The sequence below is a fragment of the Pteropus medius genome, unplaced genomic scaffold, assembly GCF_902729225.1.
Source record: "Pteropus medius unplaced genomic scaffold, Ma_sr-lr_union100, whole genome shotgun sequence".
Lineage (NCBI taxonomy): Eukaryota > Metazoa > Chordata > Mammalia > Chiroptera > Pteropodidae > Pteropus > Pteropus medius.
The window spans coordinates 15,574,550-15,595,107 of record NW_024340699.1 but is presented as its reverse complement, the minus strand read 5'-3'; the positions used below and the strand labels follow the sequence as shown (position 1 = coordinate 15,595,107).

The 20,558-nt window shown below is 62.8% G+C and overlaps 1 protein-coding gene across 2 annotated transcripts in view; it reads right to left on the bottom strand.

Moving 5' to 3' along the window:
- The window catches only part of FAM20C (FAM20C golgi associated secretory pathway kinase), a 27,082-nt gene extending 6,798 nt beyond the window's left edge, over window positions 1-20,284 (bottom strand). Inside the window, exons 1-3 of one of the 2 annotated variants that reach the window (XM_039879048.1) lie at window positions 19,339-20,284; window positions 17,335-17,513; window positions 12,669-12,747 (exon numbers count right to left, since the gene is read on the bottom strand). In XM_039879048.1, the coding sequence (XP_039734982.1) occupies window positions 12,669-12,747; window positions 17,335-17,513; window positions 19,339-19,940 (860 nt within the window). In that variant the 5' untranslated portion in view covers window positions 19,941-20,284. The remainder of the gene's footprint in view (window positions 1-12,668; window positions 12,748-17,334; window positions 17,514-19,338) is intronic. The other variant, XM_039879040.1, reaches the window with a different exon arrangement.
- Window positions 20,285-20,558: the final 274 nt, after the last annotated feature.

The window sequence follows — 20,558 nt, the reverse complement described above, 5'->3', positions numbered from 1 at the left end:
AACCATTGTCCCTACACATAGTGGCTTCTTACTGCCTGATGAGCAGCGGCAGCACCTGTGATGCTGAAGAATGAGCATCCCTATCTGCCAGTGCTTTGGCTGTCGCTCCCCTTCCCTCACCTGTGCGTAGGGCACACACCTGGAACGCAGGTGGCCCTGAGCCTTGTTGCTCTGGGAAGAGTGCAGCCGCTTCCTGGAGGCTCCGTGATCAGGTTCCAGAACAGTTACTGGTCCCGTCACAGCTCCCACCTCAGGGCTTTCCTCCACCCCAGGCTGTTCACAGACAGAGGCAGCTCTGTCCCCAGCCCTGAGGCCACACAGCCAAGCTGTCTGGGCTTCCGGATGTCCCTTCCCAGAATGGCCCCAGAAGTGCAGAGAAGTGGCGAGTGCATTTTTGTCCACGGACCCAGCGACTGTCTTCCCCCATGTGCGTCTGGGGTGCCCCCAGGGCTGCAGTCTCCCCAGCTCGCCCCCAGATGCGCCAGTGCCCATGAGCGGTGTCACGGCTCCTTGAGACTGGGACTTCCTTGTGGCAGGGCCCATTTCAGCCTGTTCCAGTGAGGCCTCTGGGCTGAGCCGGGCACTCAGGAAACACCCCTAAGGGGAGGGAGGGCACACGTGGGCCTCCCCAGTCCTGTTTGGACAAGGGCAGGAGCGAAGGCGCCTGGGGCTGGTGGTGGGTGACCTGGTTCCAGCAGGGAGGACTCGGTGACTGCACTAACCTTACGCTTGGTGTCCCCAGCTGTAAGATGGGGAGATTTCTGCACACACCTCTCCTCACAAGATAATCGCACCGGGCTCTGGGGTGTGGCTGGCTGGCCCCAGCCCTCCCGTCCTCCGAGTGTGTCCCTCTTGCACACACAAGGGAAAGGCCAGGGGCGCATGCGTGAGGCCAGCTCCACGGGCCTCCCCACTGAGGGCGGTGGAAATTTGCCAGCCTCGTACTGCCGGGAGCGGGGAAGGGAAGCAGCAGCGTGCACTGGCCGGCCGTCACCCCCAGGTAGTCTGGCGAAATGAGAGCCTCCGTGAGCTACCTGCTTGACTCCACGTCCGTACAAGCCAGTCCACGCCGAGGAACGGTCAGGGGACTCGGAGCTGCACGTGTCTGCTGCAGGGCATGGGACTCTGCTCAGGGGACAGCCCGGGGCATCTGTGGGGTGCTGGGCACCACGGGACAGCTTGGGATTTCTCTCCTCTCCCGGGCGGGCAGGAGATAAGACAGGGTCCCCTCTGTGAAAGGTCTGCCACCTGGGTGCCACCTCCTGGGCCTCACTGCGGACCCGAAGGTGCTGTCACTTTTACTCTGGAAAAGTACCGAGCTCACTGCCCCAGGCGGGAGACTGGACTCAGCTGAACCCAGTCACCTGGCAGCCTCTCCTTCCTCCAGGTGCCCTGGCTGAAGGTGTGCCCAGGTGTGGGAGGCCTGGGCTTCTTCCTGGGGTGGGGGGCATGGAATCATGGGAGGCGATGCTGTCGGACCTGTGAGCTGGCTGGGCACCCGGAGCCTGCACCTGCCCTGACAAAGGGGGCAGACCGGGAGGCTGGGGACCAGCATTCTCTGGAGCAGTGCCCAGGAGTCAGGGTCCTCTCCAGATGACCGTGGCAGGGGGTGGGGCACACTGAGACCCTAGGGGCCCAGGGATGGGAGGAGCCTCCTGGCCTGGCCGCAGCCTCTCAGGTGGCCACCTGCCCAGGGAGCCTCAGTGCCTGGAGCCGCTCACCCTTGCTGCCCGAAGTCAGAGCAAGCACACCTGGCCTGGCCGCAGCCTCTCAGGCGGCCGCCCGCCCGGGGAGCCTCAGTGCCTGGAGCCGCTCGCCCTTGCTGCCCGAGGTCAGAGCAAGCACACCTGGCCTGGCCCACAGCCAGGAAACCCCAGGAAACTGAGGGGGTATAAAGGCTGACGACTCAGGCGCAGACCACGGCTCAGTGACCGTTTCAGAGAAAGACGGCCGTGGCAGCAGTGACAGAGGGGACAAAAGATGGGAGGAGAGGCGGAACCTAGGACACTCGGAAGGGCCAGTCCTGGGGAAGGCTCTCGTCCAGGCCCGCTCTCTCAGGAAAGACCCCAGACCACACCTCTGCCTGGCACAGGTGGTCACCCGGAGTCCATGGGCCACTAAAAAGTAGGCACTGGAGGACAATCCCCAGGGGGATACCAGGCATCCCTGATACACTCAAGCCCCAGGCCCACTAAACCCCGGTGAGGGGCCACTAAGGACCAGTTCTTGGGGTGTCCTGCACTGCACATTCCCTCTCTTTCTCCTCCCCAGAGTGACCACGCCCAAATCCCCTTCCTTTAGAAGGCCTTTTCATAGCACAAAAGGAAACGCAGAAAGAGCCGACTGTGGTTATTCATACTAAAGTGAGAATGACTACCACGTCGACCTCTCCCAGGAATTCTATGAACTGAGTCCCCAGAACCTGTGGATATGGCACCTTAACGGCAAACAAAACTCTGCGGAAACAATGAAGTTAAGGATCTCGAGCTGGGGAGATAGATTATCCCGGATCATCTGCGTGGGCCCGATGCCATCACACCAGGACCACGTGAGAGGTTGGCGGCGGGAGGTGTGACAGCAGAAGCGGCTCCGCCGAGGCTCCGCCGGTGGGGTGGGGGCCGCGGGAGCGCTGCCTCCCTCCTCTCCGCTGCTCCCGCATCCTCTCCCGGAGCCTCCCGAGGGAACGGCCCGCAGGCCGCTGAGGTTCCAGGCCTTCGGGACTTGACAGCGAAGCGCTGTGCTGCTTCAAGCACGAAACCTGAAGCTGACAGAGTCTCTGGCGATGCCAGAGCAGCACACGGTGTTTAGCAGCGGCCGATGCGGGGCGGCGGGGCTTACGGGGCTGGCCCCGGCAGGCGCCTAACTGGCCATCGGTACGGTCGCTTTGTCGCCCCGAATACTGGCCGCTCGCGGGCTGCATGTCGCCCGTTTCCCCTTTTTACAGACGAGGAAGCCGACGCCGAGGCGGACACAGGAAGAGGCACAGGAAACGTGCAGCCGGCACCGCGGGGCGCTCCCGGGTCCCGTCTCGTCTCCCGGGTCCCGGCTCCCGGCCTCGAGCGGCAGCGTGTCTGCTGCCGCCGGCCGCGGTCAGAGCACAGGCGAGGCTGAGGGACGGGGCGCTGTGTCTGCGGCCATCTCTGGGCCCGGCTGGGACGAGCCAGCCATGGGGTGACGCCTGGGTGGGGTCGGGAGGATCGGGCCGGGGGGCAAGCCGTGCTCCACCTGGGCGTCCCGTGGGCCGGCAGCTGTTGCAGGCAGCGCCAAGTCTCACGTGGCCGTGCCCTAGCCACGACCCGGCATGCTGTCCACGGCAGCTCCACCGCATCGCAGTCTCTGCGTGCCCGCTGTGTTCTCGGGGCTTCCCACGCTCACGCGCACGACTCCACAGGCAGGAGCCGCCACTAGTCCGCAGGAGGCGCAGGACCTGGGGCCGCAGGCCCGGCCCGAGGGCACCCGCCGGCGAGCAGCAAAGCCAGGGCGAGGCTCATGACCACACTCACCGCCACCGCCCGCCCGGCGCCCCCCGCATGGCTTTGCCAGATGGGTCTGGGCGTCCTGCGTGCTGGGGGCTAGAGGACACCTGACTGAGTCCTCGGCTGCTCTGACAGAAACCACGGTCTGGCGTTTCACCAACAGGAGTCGACCCGTCACGGTTCTGGGGACGGAAGTCCAAAATCAGGGTGGAGGATGCTCACACTCCCTCCCGGGGCTCCAGGGAGGGTCCTTCTGCCTCTCCCAGCTCCCAGGGGCTGCCGGTGTCCCTCGGCCCCCGTCTGTGCCTCGGCTGTCACATCGTCTCCTCTGGTTTGCCTGTGACCCACCTCTCCCTGCCCTTCTTACGAGGACACATGATGGCATCTAGGGCCCACCCCACGACTCCAGGGTGACTTCTCATCCGAAGATCTTCAACGCTGTGTCATCGCATCTGCAACGACCCCTTCCAAACAAGGTGACATGTGCAGGTTCCGGGGTCAGGGCCCGATATCCTGGGGCAGATGCCACAGAAAGGCCAAGGCTTTGGTCCCAGCTCCAGGGTCACTTCATGGAGGCAACACATCAGAGAAAGTTACCTCCCTCCCTTCTCCCCCACACAGTGGGTCTGACTCACCGAGTGACTCTGTCCCATCCCTCACACAGCAGGAAAACACCGCCTTGTCACGAAGCGGACACGTTAAGCTGCTTAGTATCTGGCCGGCAGGTCATCTGCGGGGGAGGAGAGCGTCCTCCGGCAGTCACTTCTGCATGACCTTCCTGTCCTGGAGCTCACGGCCAACATTTCCTGCTACTTTTGGCATCATGTGCCACAGCCCCGCAAATGTCGGGGACCCGTTTGTCTGGTAAAACACACTCATCCTGTTAAAAAACTCAGCACCTGATTGTCCGCCGACGCTCACGCGTGACGGACCGCAGGCTGGATCTGAACCGTGGTGTCGGCCAGGACGGTGAGGCCTCGAGCCCTGGCTGCTGCAAACAGGAGGGGTCGGCCCCGCGGTGCTCAGTGCCGGCTGAGCCTGTCCCTGCCCGGTACACCCGCCGTGCACGCAAGTTGGAGGAAGCCTGACAGTGAGGGCGGGGTGGGGGGACCGGGAAGAAGGGGGTGGCCGTGTGCGCGTTGCCAGCAGGCCGGGGAGGCGCTCCGCGGCGTCCTGCCTGCTGAGCCCGGGGAGCACGTGCCCCCACATAACCTGCAGGCGCTGAGGTCTGACCAGGCCTTCTAGTCCAGACACAGAGGGACCCCTTCTACACCGTCCCTGTAGACCGGCCAGAGAACTGAGCTCTGCTGGGCCTGGTGGGGAGGGCATTTTGGGGTGCAGTGGAGCCCGGCGTGGGCCGGCTGTATCCTCCAGCTCTCACTCAGCCTGACATCGATCCCGTCTGCAAATGAGACCAAGGTCTCAGCAAAGGTGGCCCAGGCCGGGACCCCTCACTTCAGAGCTGTCCTACGACATGGCTGTCACACATCTGCTCGCAGCTGGCACTGTCCAGTGGGCTGAGCCAGTCCTGGTGGAGGGTGCCAGGGGGCCTGGGAGGCCAGCAGATCCAGAGACAGCGTCGGCCCTGGAACGAGCTGCCCGTGCCTATGGCCTCCCGAGGCTGCACTTGGCTCCCAGGCTCCCATCGCTCCGGGAAGCCGCAGCCCTCCCGACAGCAGGGGTGCTGGCGCCCCAGGAGCGCAGGGCAGGGGAGGGCCCTCGAGTCGGGAACGCAGACCCGGCTTGCTGCCCCCATGCTGAGCCATGATGCCGGCTCCTGGTGGCCACCACGGGGGGCGGGCTCTGCCAGGCGGAGGTCTGCAGGGGCTCAGGCCTCCTGTCCGGGTGGGCGGGGCAGGAGGCGCCACAGTGGACGGGCCGAGGGCAGCGTCTCCTATCCACCTATCTCTTTTTGGCAACATTTCTCGATCTCCCGGGGCCCCATCCTGACCATACCTGGCGGGTGGCTTCCCCCGGCACAGACCTGCACGGTCCCCCAGCCAGGCAGGGCTTCAGGACCTGTTCCAATCTGCCACTGATCAGGTGACCGCAGCGAGCCTTCCAACCTGCCCATTCCCCTGGCGTCTCCAGGAGACCACCGAGACCTCCCTCAAAGTGGGACGCGGGCGGAGAAAAGTCCCTTGCTCCTTTGGGTGGAAAAATGAGCTCCGAAGGGACTCTTAAACCTCTTACAATTTAACGAAAACCAACTTGAAGGTGACTTGAAGAAGAAAGCCCGAAGTCATTTCCGTTCAGGAATGATCTTGGCGATTTAGACCCGATTTCGAAGGCACAGCAGGGCTGGGGGGCTCTGCTCGGAGGTTTAAGGTCTGCTGTGTTCAGACACCCTCTGTCAGCTCGCCCCGTTTTCACGGGTGTGACCAGGGAACGCAACCCAGGCGGACATGAGTGCGGGTTCCCCAGAGGCCCCAAGAACGCAGGAGTGCGCCCCCCTTCTGCAGCTGGACCCCCACGGTCCCTCATTTAATTTACGCGTAATGGGAAGACGAGGAGGTCACTACACTCACAATCTACAAACCGTGGACTGGTGGCGGCCGCTGCGGTGTGGTCCCCTCCCGCGGGAAAACCGAACGGACGCAGAGGCCCGGCCTGCAGCGCGGCCCGTGCCCCGGCGTCTTTAAGGGGGTCTTAGCTCTGCAACGTCTCCCTCCGGGGCATAAAACGCCGTCAGGCCCAATGCGACTGCTCTTGAAAGGAACCCCCGACTTTCATTTTCTTCCTCGGTACACGGGACATGAAGAGCACATTTTCCTTCCCTGCCTTTTAATCTTCCTTCCCTTTTGTGACAATTAGAGCGACGGCCACACACAGCAGGCACCCCGGAGACCGCACAGAGACACTCGTGACGCTGCTGCTCAGAACGTTACTGGAAATGCTGACTGGCTCGCTTTGATTTAAGCAAAGTGGATAATCTTTCCCAGAAGCTGAGGGTGCACGCCACCGTCAGGGAGGGCGGCGGCCTGCCAAGGTTGGGGACGGGGACGGTGGGTGGCCTGGGCCCTCAGCTCGTCCTGCCCTCCCCCAGACTCAGACCTGAAACCTGAATGTTGACATGATGAACGTTGCTGGAATGTTCTGCTCTAGACCCTCCCATGCCTGGTTTTCACCTTCCTGTTCACCCCCAGCTGTAATGCCACCTTCTAACAGGTGCCACACGTGGTATCTGGGGGAGGACCACAGGAAATGCCTTAGTTCGTGGAGAGGCCTTGCCTGTCCCTAGGCTACCTCTGCCACGTTGCTCAGCTTGAACCTCTCCACGGATCTGCCCTCTGAACTGTCCGTGTTTGTCCGTTCACGTGGCTGTTGACTCCTTACGGGGTTTGAGCTCCAAGCCAGGAGGGACCGCATGCCTCCTGTTCACCACTGACCACGTGGTGCCGCCACAGCGCCTGGCCTGCAGCGGCCTGGCGATTGTGCAAGGCTGGCGGGATACAGGGCAGGGATGAATCTAACCACCAAGATCCACAGGGGACAGTTTTCAGACAGGGCCAGGCTGGTCCCATCTCGTCCTGGGGCCCAACAGCTCTGAGCCCAGATGGGACACAGGGGCTTCTGGCAGCTTCATGTGGAGCAGGTTAAGATCTGACTAAGCGTCCTGGCCTGGTGGTCCCATGGGGGAGGACGCCAGAGCTCCTGGGAGTCGAATGAGGGCAGAGAGCAGGCACAGAGGCCAGCCCAAGCTGAGCATGGGCACAAAAGCACCCTTGTCCACCCCTGGTCAGGCCCAGGCCTCTGCTGGCTCCACACCCAGTGACTGGCTACTGTGCAGTCTGTTTGCCTTTGGGGCCTGAGCGAAGCCAGTGGGGAGAAAACATGCATTATTTATCAGAAGAACTCAAATACTTGGAAACTGCTAACTGCTCGGTCCCCGGTCCTCGAAATCCTTTCATTGCCCCGAGTCTGTGTGGGTACGAGCCCGGAAGCCTTCCCGGCCCGAGGACACTCCTCGTCCTGCAAGGCTCAGCTCACAGGCCTCCTCCCAAGGGTGTTTGGTAGCTGGACCTCCCCCTACGCCTGTGCAGCGTCACCCCGACATCCCCCGTGGACTGGTGCGTGGGTCTGTCCACCTGCCATCTGAGCTCTCACCCCAAAGGCCGTGTCAGCCCTGCTCCAAGCACAGTGAACACAGGACCAGACACAGCTGCCCGGGTCTCCTGCCAGCACCCGCTCCGTGCTCACGCTGCTGCCTGGCGGTCACACGCACTCGGCGTCTGCATCAGAAACGCTGCCTCCCCCCGCCCCCCGCCAGCGCCTCTGCGGCTGAAATGCCTCTGTTTATACATCTCAGCTGCAAAGAATTCCTGAGCCTCGAAACAGCTGTTCACGGGCAGCTTTCTGGAGATGCAGACACACAATGCTGAAGCATTACACACACACACGCATAATGCGACACACGCAGCGACACACACGCACACGCATGCACACGCACACAGACACACATCCATATGCAATAATATCGTGTACACACTGCACACGCATTAATACAGACACATCACATGTGCACATGCACACGCACGCTATAATAGACACACATGCACACACACGCACACATTATCGCACACACACGCACACACAGACGCACGCGCACACACAGACACACACGCACACACACAGACACATTTTTAGTCTTTGCCGAAGGAAAGAAAGCAGATGGCCAGTGGGGAGGTTCTGGGCTTGCATAGGACACACAGGCTGGCCTGGCAGAAAACAGGTGAACCCAGGCAGATGGGACATGCGGGGCTGGGAGCCCTGCCCTGCACAGCACAATCACAGCTGAATGACAAACAGGAGACACATTAGAGCCTGGCACAAAACCTGCCTCAACCATAGCTGTGAACGAGCAGCTGTATTTCGTTCAACCCACAAAGTATTTGAAATGCCTCTGAATTAGTTTTCAACCTTCTTAAAATCTGAAGATTGAGCAGAAAAATAAATCCACATTTCTAGTTTATAATGAAAATTAGAGGGTCAAGATGGCAGAGTAGGCGGGTACTATGCTGCCTCCTCTCGTGAGCACATCAAAATTACAACTAAACTACAGAGCAGCCATCCTTGGGAGTCGCCTGAGGTCTGGTTGAACAAAAGTCCTACAACTGGGGACACACAGAAGAGGCCATCTCGAGACCGGTAGGAGATGCAGACACGAAACGGGTTGGTCGCACACCCGCGCGTGGCGGTTGAGAATCTGGAGGGATGTCTCAACTGTGGAGGTTCTCAACACCCCACAGAACGAGGAGCCAAAGCCCCACACCAGGCTCCCCAGCCCGAGGTTCCGGTGCCGGGAAGAGAAGTCCCCACAACTTCTGGCTGTCAAAACCAGCGGGATCGTGGCTGAGTGACATGAAGGGTGGCTGGAGTGCCAGGCATCCTCTTAAAGGGGCCACACACGGACTTACTTGCTGACGGACTCACTCGCTCTGAGTTCCAGCCCGGAACAAGTGCTGGGGCAGCAGCTTGAAAAGCGCCAAGGACACACGGGGAGGGACCAAGTTGTCTGGCTTCAGGGTGAGGAATGGAGGGGTGGCTTTCTCCCAGACAGAAGTGCTGGTGGAGGGCGTGGTTCCTGTGTTGGGCCCTCTCCTTCCCTGGGAGCAGACGCAGGCAGCGCCATATTGAGTGTCCATCAACCTGGCTAACACATCCACCCCGCCCAGGTGCTTCCCTGAGATCCCGCCCCACCCAATGGGTAGACCACCCAAGCCGTTCAGTGGCTTTTTCATACATATGGAAGCTTGGCTCACGCTGTGGACATTCCTAAAATCTCTCCAAGGTTCACAAAACCCAAACAAGCAGCATCTGGCCTTGGCGTGCCCCATACCTCTTGCTGAACAGCCCCCAGCCTGGAACTAGCAGCAGCTGGCCTCGGTTCATGGTTTGGCCTCTTGAGGCACCTCTAAGCATAGCGCTGGGTGGCAGCCATCTGTGAATTGCTCGGTGACTCTTGCCAAGTGGCCTCAGGCAGGGGACAGGCTGGGGCTGAAGTTACACAGCAGCGGGGCCCTCCCAGGAGGCCCTGCCTGCACGCCCAGTGGCCAGCTTTGGATTGAACTGAAGTACCACCCGGGCCACGTCTGAGGACGATACACCTGAAGGGCGGACTGGGCAGACATCAGAGCCCTGCTAAAGTGAATCTTGCTCTGTGGGGTCAGCCCCGCACCGGCCAGTCCTCACAACCAATCAGCCCGAGGGTCAGTCCCTCCCACTGATGTGCAAACAGCAGCCAAGGCTCAATTACAACAGGAGGGCACACATGACCCATACAAGGGACAAGCCTGGAGCACCCAGCTCAGGCGACCAGGGAGACTGTGCCACTGGACCACACAGGATATCTACTACATAAAGTCCTTCTACTAAGACCAGGAGACACGGCAACCCTACCTAATACAAAGAAGCACAGAGGCCGTCAAAATGCGGACACAAAAAACATGTCCCACTTGAAAGAACAGAACAAAGCTCCAGAAAACGAACTAAACAAATTAGAGAGAAGCCATCTACCAGATGCAGATTCAAAACATTCGTGATAAGGATTCTCGATGAACTTAGGGGAAGAGTAGATGAACTCAGCGAGCATTTTAACAGAGAGATAGGAGACATAGAAGTGGAGATGGAAAACCTCAAAAAAACAGTCAGAAATGAAGAATGCCTTAGGAGGACTCGAGAGCAGATTAGACGAAGCAGAGGGTCAAATCAGCGATTTGAAAGACAAGGCAGCAGAAGGCACCCAAGCAGAACAGCAACAAGAAAAAAAATCCAAAAAATTCTACGTCATAGGGGCACCAGAAGGAGAAGAGAGAGAGCAAGGAATTGAAAAACTACTTGAAGAAAGAATAGCAGAAAACTTTCCTAACCTGGCGAAGGAAATCAACATACAGGCCAAGGACACATGGAGAGTCCCAAACAAGATGAACCCAAAGAGGCCTACGCCGAGACACATCATAATTAAAATGCCAAAAGTTAGAGACAAAGAGAGAATCTTAAAAACGGCAAGAGAAAAGCGGTTCGTTACCTAGAAAGGAGCTCCCGTAAGACTGTCCGCTGATTTCTCAGCAGAAACTTTGCAGGCCAGAGGGACTGGCAGGAAATATTCAAAGTGATGAAAAGCCAGGACCTACAACCAAGATTTCCCAGCAAAGCTACCATTTAGAATCGAAGGACAGATAGAGAGCTTCCCAGACAAGACGCTAAAGGAGGCCATCGCCACCAAGCCAGCATTACGGGAAATATTGGAGGGATTTCTTTAGGAAAAAAAGAAAAAAAAAGATTAAAAAAATGCGAATAATCAAATGGCAGTAACTACGTATCTGTCAACAATTACTTTAAACGTAAATGGATTAAAGGCTCCAGTCAAAAGACCTAGGATGGCTGCATGGGTAAGAAACGAGACCCTTCCGCAGGCCGCCTACGAGAGACTCGCTTCAGATGGAAAGGCACGCACAGGTGGAGAGCAAGGGGGTGGGATGAGATGTTTCATGAAAATGGGAACAAGCGAGAAGGCCGGGGAAGCACCACTTACATCGGACAAAACGGACTTGCAAACAAAGGCTACACTAAGAGACAAAGAAGGACTCAGCAATCCCGCTTCTGGGCATTTATCCGAAGAAACCCGAAGCAGTGCTCAAAGGGACGTGCGCATTCACGCGCTCACTGCAGCACGATCTACGGCAGCCAAGATACGGGGGCAGCCCGGGTGTCCATCAAAGGGCGAGCGGATGTAGAAGAGGTGGCACATGTACACGACGGAATATTACTCAGCCATAAAAAGAGTGGAATCTCGCCGTCTGCAACGACGTGGCCGGACCCAGAGAGGCCTGTGCTGAGTGGAGTAAGTCAGACAGGGAAAGACCTGTCTGCCATATGATGCCATATGATTCCACTTCTATGCGGAACCCAGAGAACGGAATAAACCAACAAAACAGAAACAAAACCATAGATACAGAGAACGTTTTGACGGATGCCAGCTGCGAGAGGGGTTGGCGGGAGGGTGGAAGATGTGAAGGGATTGAGAAGTACAAGTCGGCAGTTACGACAGTCACGGGGACGTCCAGCACAGCGGAAGGGACGTGGTCGATGACGTCGTAATAACTGCGTGTGGCGTCAGACGGGCACGAGATTTATCGGGGGGACCACTCTGCGAGGTACACAAACGTCTAACCACTATGCCGTACACCTGAAACTAACATAATGTCATGTGCCAACCGTAATTTTAAAGTAAATTATTTTAGAAAAAGAAAATTAGAAATCGGGGCAGATGGCCAAGATCTGGTGAGGCGACAGCTGCCCCTCCGGGGGGCCCAGCTGTGCAGCCTCACAGCGCACACGGCCCCCTGGGAGCGCACGGCCCCCTGGGGGTGCGACCACGCTGTAACACACAAGCTCTCTCTTGCCAGAGCAAAAGGGGCCTCCTTTGGGACCGACGGGAGGTGGTGGCACAGCCTTGGCCGTGCGAGAGCCAAGCCCTGGGCCGCACGCTTTCTGTCTGTCCACACGTCCTTCCTGAGTTTCCCCAGGGTGGCCTGGCTTCCTAAGGTCCCTTCCCCGCCATCTCCGCACAGTTCCATGGCCACCGAGTGCTTCGGTACTTATCTTGGTAGCAATCTTTCTCTTCTCCAGAACACGACAAACGACAGCCGGGCTCTCGGCCCACCCGCAGGCTTTACACAGGCCGACCGGCCGGGCCGCTGGCATGTCGTCTGGCCGCTTTCGGGCCGGGAGAGCAGAGCCGAGAAGCCGAGACACAGGCCATACGGCCGCAAAACCTAAAATATCCACCGGCCGGTCCTTTGCGGGGGGGAAAACTCTGCCAACCCTTGAGGCGTGGGGGAGGGGTCAAAGTCGCCTCCTCCTTCCGAGGCGCGCTTCGGTGCCCACATTCGGGTTCCTTGCTTAAAACACGCACTCCCCCTGGGGCAGAAGCGACCCATCGGGACTCGGCTGTGTCATAAGGGACGAGGGTGGGCAGCAGGGAAGGGGGCTGGTGAGGGTGCAGGACCCCTGGTGCTCGCTTTGCCGTGATGGGGAGAACACGACAGTGGTCCCCCGTAGTTCACCCTCGAACACCTCTGGGGGACACGCTGCGTGTTCCCCGGAAGCTGAGTGCCGGCTGGCAGCCCCAGCCCCGGCACAGACCCCCGGGCCCGTCCGCAGCTCACTCCCGCCAGCCCCGGCACTTACTTCATGGGCTTGAACAGCGCTTGCCCATAATTCTGGAACGTCATGACGAGCTTGAGCTGAGTGCCCCCCGACTTCATGGCTGCAGGGGAGGGAAAGAGACACAGGGTCACCCACCGCCCCGGTCCGCCCTGCAGGCAGCGGGGCCAGCTCGCCACTCTGACCCCGTGGCCTGGACCCTGGACGTGGCGGAGGGCCCCCATTCAGCCTGTGAGGTTGGGGTTCCTGCCGTGATGCCGATGCACAGTCTCTCACCCCGTTAAGGGGACGCAGCAGAGTCTGCCCCGCAGTCTCACCCACGGACAAAGGGACCGGCTTCTGGAATGGCCGGTGCACGCACCTGTGAGCAGAGCCTCCCTCCCGCAGACACACCCACACCCACCCAGGTCAAGGCCAGGCGGGCCTGGGGTGGCTCGGGCCGTGGGTGGAGGAGGCCACTTGGGAGCAGAGTGCTGTCATCGGTGTCCAGGAACAAGGCTGGGACGTGAGACTATGTCAGGGTCAGGGAGGGCCTTCCAGGGTCAGGGAAGAGCCGAGGTGAGGAAGGGTGGACGTGACCCTTGAAAAGTCAATGGCTGAGGCGGCGGGAGGGCACCACACTGGAGCGCCACCACACTGGAGCGTGCCACACTGGAGCACCACCACTGGAGAAGTCACCACACTGGAGAGCCACCACACTGGAGAGCCACCACACTGAGCGTCACCACACTGGAGCGTCACCACACTGGAGCGTCACCACACTGGAGCGCCACCACACTGGAGAGCCACCACCGATGGCTTTGTCTGAGGCTGCCGTCTGCCCGGCCTCCCGTGCCGGCTCCCTGGAGCTGGCCCTCCCTCAGCTCAGTTTCCCCTTCTGTCTGGCGGGGCTGGCGGTCCTGGTGGCTCCCACACGGCCACCTGCCTGACCCCACTGTATGCAGCGTCTGCTCCGGGCGCGGCTGGGCCGGCCTGGCTGTGTCCGAGGGGACCCTGGTCTCGGAGTCCAGGAGCTGCACCGAGTCACAGCTCTGGGCCAGGGCGCGACATGGGTCAGCCACGAAGCTCCCCCAGCCCGTGCCCTCCTCAGGAACACAGCCCGTCACAAATGCCACTTCACGCCCAAGCGCCCACCCTGGGGGAGGACAGACGGTGTGCGGCGGCCCCAGGGGGTGGCCATGACGCCCAGGACCTGCAGCAACCCGGCGCCCTGCCCACGACCCGACTGTGGGCAGAGCGGCCCGCGAAGCGTCTGTGCGCCGCCGACGGCCACCCCTCGGAGGGCGCGTTTGCGGACGGCCACCCCTCGGAGGGCGCGTTTGCGGACGCGGGGACGGGCAGCGGGAGCTCCGCACTCCCGTCTCCCGAGAGCCGCTCTGCGACGACGCCGACCCCCTCCCTCCCCTCCCCTCCGCTCTCTAAGCTTCTCCGGTGGACGTGAGTTTCTAGTAAGATGGGAACGGGGTGACTATTACAAAGTCGGTGGCCCGAGGAAGCCCCGCTGACACCCCCGTTCCCATTTAGTAACCGGGGGCCCCGGATCCAAGCGCCCCTTCCTGGCCAGGCGGCGACGCACATCAGCTGTCTCCGGGGCTCCGACCTCCGTTTTCCTTAAGGACGAAATCTCATGTCGATCTGGTCACTCGACCTTTCTCCTGCGGGAAGCAGGGCCCGGCCGCGCGGCCGCTGCACGGTCTGTCCACGTCCTCACCGTAGAAAGTCAAGGGCGCCGACTCTCCCAGTGACCGAGGGCTCCAGGAACACCGCCCCTCGTGGGGCACAGCGCTACTCAGCTCTGTTTCCCCTGGAAACCGGAGCCAGCGCCTCCAGTCCCCGGTGACGAGACCCCGGCTGTGCTTTGATGGGCCGCCTCCCACTCTTCAATGTGCCGGCCTCACTCTTTAAAGACCCCAGACCACACGGACACTGGACACGTCCACCTGGGAGGCCCTGCCAGGCCCGCACGAGGCTCCAACATCACCACCCTCGGCCCAGGCCATGTCAGTGTGAAGCTGGACCCTGTGTCCTCAGGGGTCACAGCTAAATGTGGGGGCAGATGCCTCCTGAAAAGTGTGCAGTCACGGGGCCACCAGAGGCCTGGCCCCGGGCCACCTCCCCTGCAGACCCAGAGGCCGGGCCTGGGTGCCACTCTGCTCGTGGCTGAGAGCCGGTGCTGCTTCTTCTGGAAGAGGGGTCTTTTCACAAAGGTGACCCCCTCCCCACCACGTCTCCGCCCCAGGCGGCAGGGAAGGGGGCCCGGTGCCCCCCCCCGGCCCTTCTCCAGGCTCCGGCTCTACCAGCACTGGGCGCCCTGGCACGGAGGCGCTGGCCACACGGGGACCCGCAAGGAGGGACGCCGCCACCGCCGCTCGTGCGAAGCCCCCGACAGGCCCGGAGCACACTCCTCAGGCTCACGCCCTTCCTCAGAAGCTCCAGGGGTTTCGAGAATTTCAGATGACAAAGGCGCAGTGGGCCACAGGTACCGCGTGAACGTTCGCGGGTTTATAAATAGTCTCATCAGCTCAGGTGTCCCAGACAGGTGCAGGTCGGCTCAGGGGCGCCATCGAACCAGCTACGCTGGGACTTCAGATGTGCAGACTAGGACCGCCCAGCGCCCGGTGTCCGAGCACTGGAGGTGAATCCACTCGCCATGCGCACCGTGGCCGGTGACTGGTGGAACCCGGGTCCGCTGTCCTGCCCGGGGGACGGCGCCTGGTCCCGCGGTCCCACCCTCTCGGCACTGGCCGGGCACCTGCGGAGCGACCGTGATGGGCCCACCGGCCAGGGCACAGGCTGGCGTGAGGCCAGCTCAGACAGCCGGCAGGAGACGGGGGCAGAGACTCAGTGCAGGCCACCCGATCCAGAACCCCGGGGTGGGTGGTCCCAGGCCACGGGATCTGTCCACCACACTGCTGCCCGGCACAGGTGGGCCGCATGGGTGGAGGCTGCCCAGGGCCAGGCTGCCGGTGGGAATGGGGGGAAGCAGCCCGGCGGACCCTGGCGGGCTGTCCACCCCCTGCCTCTGCTCCCAGAGCTCGGCCCCCGCGGGCCGGGAGGGGTTGCTCCCGAGCAGGGGGTGAGCCTGGCCAGCCTCTGCACCCCTGCAGCCCCCACCCCGGACCCTGCACCACCCCCCCGAGGGGGCGGCCGTGGAAGCCACACCGCAAAACGCGGCTTAGCATTTCACGAGCTCACTCACGTTCACCACCTCGTCAGAATGAGACGGAACGTTCCCGACCCATGGGGAAACTGAGGCAGAGGGCAGTGCACACGGACGGCGGAGCAGGCTCAGCGCACTGCCCCAGCCCTTCGCCGCTCCCCGGAAGTCCCGCTCGCCCTTCTGCTGGGAGCCGCCTTTGTCCCCAGCCTCCTTCCCGACGAAGGTCACCTGCCGTCCCAAGGCCCCTCGACGCCATCTGTGCGGCTTTTAAGGCATCCGCTCCTGGTCGGCGTGTGTCTCTCCTGTGCCCTTGGGACTCTCAGATTGGGGGCAGTGTAAGTCGCCACCACCCAGACAGGGCCCGGCACGCAGGAGGTGCCCGAGAAAGCCCGCTAAGTGGACGGACGAGCCGGCCAAAGCGCTGGGTGTTTCCTCATCGGCCTCGGTCGCCCTCGGGAGCGAGGGAACACACAGCCGTGGTCTCCACTGGACAGGCCCGCCATTCCACGGCATGCCCCAACTCGGCCCCAGCCCCGGGCCCTGTAGAAGGCGCTCAGATGCCTCCTGGGCCCCAGGCAAGGGGCAGGCCACCGCCACCACACAGGCGAGCCCAGCAGACAGCTGGGCCGGGCCCAGGAAGACAAAACCGCCTCCGAGGAACCCAGGGAGTCACTTGGCAGTCTCAGAAGTCACACTTGAGTCTCCTTCGTCAGCAACTGGACAGACCCCAGGTGACGGGAACCCTTTCAGCCTAAGGGCTGCTACAGATGCCAGGAAGCCAGGGCCCGGAGCCGCCTGCTCGCACGACGTGGGAACCTGCGCCCACGTGTCACACCCCGCCACCACCCTCCCCGCGCCCCTCCAGCCTGAGTGCACCCTACAAAGCCCCTGGGAACTGTTCCCAGGACCTCAGCCCATCCCCCACGCCTCTCCAAGCCTCCAGTGACTAACAGGGACCTTCGCAAACAATCGCCTACAGGCCCGAGAACAATGGCACCAAAGCCCCGCTCCGAAACCGCAGCTGACACATTTTCCTGAAATTAGTAATCAGATGCCCTTCCTCGTCTGATTCAGCAGATCCCAAAGGACGCAGAGAAGTTGCTCGATCCGCTAAGTGCAGGGGCCTCCGCCTCGGACGGCGGAGCCAGGGTCGGTCCCTGTCCACACAGATGCGCGGGAGCACTGCCTGAGCCCGGACACTGGTCCCACCGCGAGAGGCCTCCAGGCGCTCCACCGTGTCCCCACAGCTGAGGGAGGGGCTGCGCCCCCGCCCCGCCCCCCGCACTTCCCCCTCCCCCCACGGTGGCCCGCCTTTGCCTGTGGCCTGGAAAGTGCTGTGTCCTCCTCAGGCATCGCCCGCTCCGTCACTCAGCTGGCAACAGCACAAGGCGGCCCAGCCTGCAGGCGCCTCCACCTGGAAGCCCGCCGGCATAAATCGCCCGGGCGGCGCCCCTCCAGCAGGTGGCCGGCTTCCCAGCTCTCCAGCCCCAGCAGCCTGGCCCCATGGAAAGGCGGGGCGCGGGCACCTACCGACGCTGGTGATCCTCTGCACCCCGAGGTCGTGTAGCAGGGCCTCGACCGCGGGGTTGTGTCTGGAGTACAGCTCGTAGCGGTTGATGCCGATGTGGAACCGGAGCCAGTTGGGGTAGGCGTCCGCCGCCGCCTCCCCGGTGGGCGAGGGCTGCTCATCCTCGGGACCTTCCTGTGGCCTATGGGAAAGGAGGTGACCCCGAGTCAGCGGCGAGAGGACAGGGCATTGGGGGCGCTGGCCGCAGACGCCAAGGTTTGACGTCCGGGTCCAAGAACGCGGCTGCGCTCCAAGGCGCCCTGCTCCGACAGGGCCCCGCGGCGTCTGCACTTTTTCTGTGGCTGCTGCTCAGCAACTAATAACAGATCTCGAGGCCCGGAATTCCCGCCGCCCCTCGGAGCCGCCAAAGAGGGCTGGAACTAACGCGGCCCGGTCCCCGGACGCCAGCACGACGCCCACCGCCTCCGTCCCAGGGTCTCCCAAACAGCCCGACAGGCGCGACGTCAGCTCGGGGTCCGAGGGGCTGTCCGCTCTCCCTGGGGGGCAGGAGGACAAACTCGTCTGTGACCACAGACTGTGTGCAAGTCACAGACAGACACGCCCAGCCTCTCAGAAACTCTCCCCGGGAACCGTGCTGCAGTTCCGACCAGGGCTGGAATGATGCAAGACGCTAAATTTAATTTTAACGAGAGCAGTCTTGGGTGGGGAGAGGGAGGAGGGAGGCAGTCGCTCGGCCGAGGCTCAGACTGAGGACCTGCCACCCACGAGGCCGGCCGGACATCTCTGCCGTTGAGGGGCCAGTCTGGGGGACAGCAGACCCTGTTTACTGCTGGCTGGACGAGAAAGTAGACTCAGCTTAGCTCTAACTCACCTGCAAGCAAGGCCTTTCGGCCCCTACCCCTGTCCCACAGTGGACACGACGGGCAGCTCTGTCACTGACTACTGGCTCTGGGCTCTGTCCTCCTATGATGAGCCACAGGCCCAGGCCGCTGCTCCCATTCTCAAGTTTCTGGGCACTTCCTCGAACCCGGCCAGCAGCCCAAGTCCAGAGGCCACCAGACAAACACCTTGGTATATTTAGACAGAAAACTCGGAGCCTGGTCAAATTTCAGGGAAGAAAGGATTTAATAAGATGTTTCGGAACCCTGGCCCCCTCCGCTGTGGCCTGGGTAACCTTTTGCAGGTAGTTATTTATTCTGGCCTCGCTGCTAGTTAATGTTTCACTAACTAGCTCTGGGCTGCAGCATCTGCTTATTCTGCTCTTTGTGGCTGAGGAAGGCTCTGGGGGAAGAGTCCAAGACCGGGACGGTTGAGAAAGAAGCTCCTGGGGGGTGCATTTCACCTCTCATGAAGCTGTCACCTCCCCCCCACCGTCCCCCAGCAGCCGGCACTGTTCCGAGGGTGGCTGCTGTCCCCACGCCCATGGGGAGAGCACCTTTGTTATGCCCCTCTGGGGCCTGCACACCCTCTGCTGTGTGCTCGCTAACGGGTCCGTGGGGCTCATGGGGCCTCTCCACACCTTCCTGAGGTGTCCAGCAGAAAATGTCACCCGGTATCTGAAATCTGGCAGCCAGCAGCTCCCCAGGCAAACGTCAGGGGCGGGCTCCCGTTTGCCCCCTGGCCACCCCGTGTGTGCATTGCCTGACTCCACTCCCCAAGCCAGTGACCAGGGCCTTGCAGGCCAGCCCCGCGTTCCTGGGCCCAAAGCACTGGCCCTCCCCAGGCCGTGCGCTGCCCAGTCTGCCTTCCAGGCCACTCGCCACAGGGAACAGTTCCCAAACCGCCGGCAGCCCTTCTCAAGGAGGCAGCCACTCAGGAGACAAAGGCAGCGCCCTGAGCAGGGGGTGGCAGGCTGCGGGCGCAGGCCAGCTTCCCAGGGCCTCCGGGCTGGGCCTCTCCACACACCGCGGGGGATGCGCAGCGCACTGTCCCGGGAGGGGCGCGCAGGTCCGACTTTACTCCTCCGTCCTGCCGCCAGCACCCGGCCGCCCCTGCGCCCCACTCACCAGTTGGGGTTCTCCGCCGCTGCCCTGGGGTTGAACCTGATGTCGCTCTTCACATTGAAGAGGACGTCGTCCTCCGTTAGCGGGGGGACCGCGACCTGGTACAGCGGGTGTTCAAACAGCCTGGCGAGGAGGGAGCCGTCCTCGCTCGGGCCCGGGGGCGGCTCCGACCGGCGGGCGCCGGGGTCTCGGAGCAGCGGCCGGTGAGCCGGGTCGCGGGGTCGCGCGGCGCCGGGATCCTGGCCCCGCAATGCGCCCTCGGCCGGTTCGGCTGCGGGCGGCAGTTTCTCCAGCGAGTGGGACGTGAGGTTGGAGGAGGGGTCGGAACTGAAGTCCTGCAGGATGCGCAGCGTGTGTTTGTTGGGCCAGCCCGAGTCGCCGGCGGCGGAGGCGGCGGCCGGAGGCTCCCCGGGGCGGCCCCGCGCCTGGGCCCAGCCGGGTGCGGCCGCCTGGGCCGCGGGCTGCGCGCAGGAGCAGCCGGGCTCGCCCGAGGGCCGCGCGGCGCGCCGCTCCAGCTTGGGCAGCAGGTCCAGCGCGATGTGCAGCGCGCAAGCCAGGAGGAACACCCCGAGGATGAGCGCGCGGAACCTGCGCATCAGGATCATCTTCGTGCGCCGGGCTGCGGCGGCCTCGCGGCGCGCTCCGCCGTGCCCCTCTAGTCTTCGCTAGGCGCGAACGCGGTGCGGCGGCTCGGGTCAAGGTCCATCTGGCGCGGGACGGCTACCAGCCCCGGGGCTGTCCCCCGGCCTGCAGCACGTGTGAGGCGCCCACCGCCAAAGCGCCTCCTCGCCAGGCCATGTCGGGGCCGGTCCCGCTCGCCTCTCCCAGGCGGCCGCGCCCTCGGCGGCCAGGCCCAGCTGCCCTCGTCCGCGGAGCTGGGGGCTCAGCCAGGTGAGGCCCGGGGCACGCAGTGGCCGGCTCGGGTCTCCGGGGCCCCGGCCGAGCTCATCGGGCGCGCACGGACCCAACGCTGCGGCCCATTCCGGCCGGGGCGCGGCGGCCTGGGGGTGGGGGCGGCGACCGCGCGGCGCAATCCGATCCGCGGCTCCGTGGGCCGCGCTAGGCGCCGGGCCGGCCGGGCGGAGAAGGGGCGGCTCCTCGGGGCAGGGCTCGGCTCCCTCGCGCTGCGGCCCGGAGGCGGGGGCCTTGGGGGTGGCCGAGCCGCAGGGCCGCGGGCCCGGAGCGGGGGGCGGGGACGCGCGGGGCGGCGGGCGAGGTCCCCC